At 47.2% G+C, this 5,097-nt stretch overlaps 1 protein-coding gene across 1 annotated transcript; it reads right to left on the bottom strand.

Moving 5' to 3' along the window:
• Positions 1-1,230: 1,230 nt before the first annotated feature.
• Positions 1,231-4,545, bottom strand: LOC109781573 (serine decarboxylase 1). Its single transcript, XM_020340163.4, has 5 exons — positions 4,124-4,545; positions 2,655-2,886; positions 2,374-2,567; positions 2,158-2,291; positions 1,231-2,061 (listed from the first exon to the last, which is right to left on the bottom strand). Exons 1-5 carry the CDS (start codon positions 4,392-4,394, stop codon positions 1,492-1,494), a joined length of 1,401 nt encoding a protein of 466 aa, XP_020195752.1. The 5' UTR covers positions 4,395-4,545; the 3' UTR covers positions 1,231-1,491.
• Between the last annotated feature and the right edge of the window lie 552 nt (positions 4,546-5,097).

The raw sequence follows: 5,097 nt of genomic DNA, 5'->3' as shown, positions 1-5,097 counted from the left end.
GAGAACAAAGCACAATAGGCTCAGAGCACTCTGTGGTGAAAGCTGATCCACAGGTTATTTAAATATCACCTGGGCTAAGATGAGCATGAACCCATAGAAACAGCAAAAAACAAGCAATAGACTCTATCAGCAAATGAACGCGGTGCTCACGGAGTTTCTCCTATAAAAAAAAGCCAATGAGGATTAGCCTTTGGATTGGTCTCATTTTTTTTTTTTGGATATGGATCACCTGAATTGAAGAGGCACTGACATATTAATATCCCTACTTTATGAGGCAGCATCTTATCACTTGCACGGTGAAAGAGCTTAGTTACCGTGGAAATTCAACTATTTTTCATGCTGCCTCCAATCTTTACTAGTTAGGATATATTTCATAAATCTAAGGCCCATATCAGCTGTAAACTGAAAAACACCCATGAAGGTAGTCTATTTAATGGTATTTGTGGACTCCCTGTCAGGGAAATCGGAAGCAGATGTTCCAGTTAGATGGTCCAGCCGTCCAGGCAGTCGGTAGTACATTAGGAAAGCTTAGAGTTAGGATAAGAGTCCAATGTCAGAGCCGAGTCAGTTTCCATGTCAGAGTCCAAGTCTTTGGGGTCAACTTTTGGAGTAGCTCTATGCAAGAGCAGGCATTGTTTTTTTTTTTCACATGAAATCAGAAACACATCTTTCTCGCCTCTAGATGCATTCCGGCAGCTGACAGAAATAGGTTGAATCCAGATATAAAGATAGATGCGGCATTTAGTCGGCCAAGAGGTTCTGACCTTATCTGAGTATCTGACAGATAGATTAACCTTTTGTTGCTAGTGGTAGGCCATTTATGCATAAAAGTAGCATTCCTACTTATCGCCTGTATCTACACCACAATCTGCCAGAACACGGATGTAAGAATAAAAGTCTCAAGTTAGTGTTAGGATAAGTGCACTTTAGATAGTTAAGTTTTACTATAAAATGTGCAAGGATGTTTCTGTGTTAAGACTCTTCTGGATTCTTATGAGTCATTGACCCATTATTTCTCAAGAAAAACAAAAAATTGACAATATTGTCCTCAGTTAGTCGACTCCAATTTTAACCATATGTTCGTCAGCACATGCTGAAAAAGAGTAAGATAACAATAAGCATTCTGTCTTATTCGAAATTATGACTAGCAAATGAGTTGCTATACTTTGTAAAACAACACAAAATATGTTACGAATATGGCATGCCGATACAGGACAAGATACCAGTAACTTCATTTGGATACATCTTTGCACAGAACTTTATTAGAAGAATAGATGAAGACAGACGATGAATACACCACATAAAGTTCAGCATGCTACTGTGCTAAGATCTGTCTCATAAAGACATAAAGCAAGGACTAAATTTATACGAGTCCGTGACAACAAGGAACAATGAAAGATGCACGATTGGAAGGTGGTAAAAACGACACCAACCAATGTAAATACTCAAGTATCCAACGTTTGAACTCGGAGAGAGTGTCTCCTGACAAACTTATGTCTTGTGCAGAGTACAAAGACAGTTCTCCTGGCCTACATCAGCTGCAATGCAAGGGGATTGGCATTTTCCTTCCTGGTACCAGGTTACCCGCTTCTCCACCAACTCATTTAAGAAAGTATCCAGCTTATCAACAGTGACGCTGGGCATTACCACAACATGTGATATACTTCCCTCACAAGCAAGCTGCCACCGTCGCACAAACTCTTCGTCCTTTGGCCTCTCAAAAACTACTGTACTACTGAGCTCGTTAAGCATCGCACTAATTCCAGCATCCTTGAGCCGATCTTTCAGGTAATGTGCATTTCTCAAGCACTTCTGAACTTCCTTCTGAAAACCTTTATAGCCTTTCCTGTTCAGGGTGTACCATAGGAAGATGGGAGCATGACCATTCCTGCTTCCCATGATTGTAGCATCTCGTGAAGCTAGATACTCAACATTGCTAGAAAGGGCATTTATGTGATTCAACCTTGTTATCTGGACACCACAGGGCATGGGACATCCAACAAATTTGTGACCAGACACACTCACACTCCCAATGGGCTTCTTAAAGGATACCCTAGGTGCCTGATGATCAGCAATAAAGAAAATAAATCAAGGATAATAAAACAATTGTGTCAAAAGAAATAACCATTATGGCATTAGGGTGCAAAATAGAGGTACCTGCTTAACAAATGGCATCATCAGACCAAACAGAGCACCATCACAGTGTATATAAAACCGATCCTTGAACCCACTTTTTTCAAGTGTTTCGATAACCAAGTCAAGATCATCAACTGCTCCCTTGACAGTTGTCCCTACATGAAGGAACAGTTAGGTTTACAGCCCGATCATGAAGGTGCAGATTTGCATGTGGAGTAAAGAGTGTATGTAGCTCACCAATGTTGACATTAATAATAGCAGGTTTATCTTTGTTTTCAAGTAGCTTTCTCCCAAAATCTGCACAATCTATTTCTCCAGAGACAAGAGTATCCACTTTAACGCAATCCATCCTGTACATTCTCGCTGCTTTAAACACTGAGTAGTGGGAGTCACGAGAGGCATACAAGATCCCATCAGGGAAAACTTCTCTTCTGTAAAACAGTTTGTAGATGTAAATAAGATGTCAGAAAGAAGAGCTATATCTCTGTCAGAAAGAAGAGTATATTGTAAGTACTGACCCGACAAGAATCCCATGCAGATTTCCTTCAGTGCCACAGTTTGTAATGTATCCCCAATATTCATCCTTTTCAAGGTCCCAAAGGCGAGCAAACCAATCCAACACACCCACTTCAAACTGCCTAGAGTGCACGCCATAGTTGCTCTCAATGAATGGGTCGCCCAGGTTGTTAATGGAGAAGTGCTGCAGCTGGGAAAGAGCACCGTACTCAAAGTCCAGATTGTATGGGTAGCCTACAAGCAAACAGATGAGAGTGTCGTGAGAGTGCAAGTAGATCAGTTGTCTTGCACTCAACCAAATTCATGGATGAATTAGCACCTACAGGAACTGGATGGACTCAGATACACGTTCCACCACCTCACCAAAAGGTTAGGACCCCGATAAATCCCGAACGTTCGGATTTTAAGCATATCATCCAGAACGTTCTTTCATGGCAACTTTAGTTGTTAACACATGGCAACTTTGTCCCAGTTTACTTTTTTGCTACGAAGCACCGATACGTCAAAAGTTGGCGTGTCCGCGTACTGCACGTTGCCGATACGGCGATGTGCACGATACGGCCGCGATACTCGTATCCCAGGCGTATCATGATTTCCCATTAAAAAGAAAAAGAAAAAAATGACGATACGCTGGGGACACGCTCGGGGATACAGGCAGGACACGGCCATGCAGCCTCGAGCCCATTAGAGGCCCACGTATACGCCTAAGTGCTCTCTCGCTCTCTGTTCGACTTCTCGATTGGATCGAGGGCGACGAGCACGCCGCCGCCAACTGATTGGTTCGTCACCGCAACTCAAAAAAAAAAAGGATTGGTTCGTCGCCGCCGCACTGGCAAGAGTGAGGTAATTGATTCTTGCGGTGTGTGTGCTTGACGTATGTGCTTGGCTGCCTTGCTGGCATGTGTCTGCGCTTGCCGTATGCCCGTATGTGCTTGGTGCTTGCTGATGTTCCTGCTACTGCCTACTGGCACGGAGGGAAATACTCAAATCACCATGTAATCTGCCTGAAGTGGCATGACAGCAAGCTAATGGACGAGGATTGAGGACATCGATGACCATTCACGACATGAAAAGATGCATGAGGCAACCAATGGGGCAGTATTTTGATCTCATCTCGCGCATTCTATTAGTATGTTTTATCTTTATTACACGCCATTTTATTAATTATGTATATATACTTGCCATATTGACGTTTCTAGAAATTGCCGTATCCCGTATCGCCGAACTCGTATCGGCGTATCGGTGTCGCCGTATCGGTGCTTCGTAGCTTTTTTGTCAGAAAATTGACATGTTTGCCAATCTCAAGTGAACTAAAGTTGACATGAAAAACGTTCTCTCGGGATTTATCATTGTACGGGCAAATACTATTGTTAGTATAAAATCGGGGCCAGGATCACTGTGTGTCTACACTAACCGGACCGGATCACGAGGATCATGAAACGAGCAGAGGAGGAAGGGAGGGGGCTTTTACCGAGGTGGTGCTTGGTGCGCTCGACGAGGGAGCGGCGGTAGCGCGCGAGGACGCCGGCCATGGTGGCCTCGCGCTCGCCGGTGAACTCGTCGTCGGCGTCGGGCTCCTTCACGGCGAAGCAGGAGGCGTGCATGTTCCTCCCCAGCACGATCTCCCTCTCTCCCTCCACCACCTCCGGCGCCAGCTCCTCGGGCAGCGGCGCCGCGGCGGCCTTCTCGCGGAGCCCCGGGGCAGTTGGCGCCGCCACGCCATTCGCGATGGTGCCCGTCATGGCCGGCGTCGGGGGCGGTTGGAACGGGGGAGGGGGAGTGGGAGTGTGGATTGGAGGAGGCGGAGGAGGGGCCGAGATCCTGTGGGAATGCTGCGTCGGTTTTGATTTGAGATCTGGATGGAAATGGTTCGGTTGATTGAGTAGGCTGTGCCGCGTGCCTCGCATCGGAGAAAAGAAAAGGCTTTGGTTGATTGGCCTGTCGTGATCGTGTGGGCCCACACCTCCATGGCCCAATCTCCTCCCTTCATCCTCCGTTCGGGCCTCGGAAGGGCCAACCGACGATACTCTGCCCCACCACCCGATTCTCTGCGCCCGAGGCTGCAAACAAGGCCCCATGCCGGTTCCCATCGCATTCCATTTTAGCCGAAGCTGCGCGAAACGGGCGGGGCGGCAGACTGCCGACTGGCTTCTAAGAGCATCTCCAACCGTTGAGCCTCACGAGGCATTTTTTTGGCTTCTTGAGGGCTACCGGCGAAAAATTTAGCCTGAAACCAAATGATATCCACTCACTCGTCCCCCCCATCATCCAAGCGCGCGTGCTTTGCTCAAGCTCGCCACCGCCCCGGCTCTGCAGCAGCCTGCTTGCCACCGCCTCGCTCTGCAGCCTCCTGCTCGCCACCGCCCCGCTCTGCAGCCTCGCGCTCGCAACCCGGCCGGCTCCTCCTCGTGCCCGTCAGCCGCCGTCTCCCGCTCGACCGCGCGG

This window comes from Aegilops tauschii, chromosome 2, assembly GCF_002575655.3.
Source record: "Aegilops tauschii subsp. strangulata cultivar AL8/78 chromosome 2, Aet v6.0, whole genome shotgun sequence".
Taxonomy (NCBI): domain Eukaryota; kingdom Viridiplantae; phylum Streptophyta; class Magnoliopsida; order Poales; family Poaceae; genus Aegilops; species Aegilops tauschii.
The sequence above is the reverse complement of the archived record's forward strand: the minus strand, read 5'-3'. Positions and strand labels throughout refer to the sequence as shown.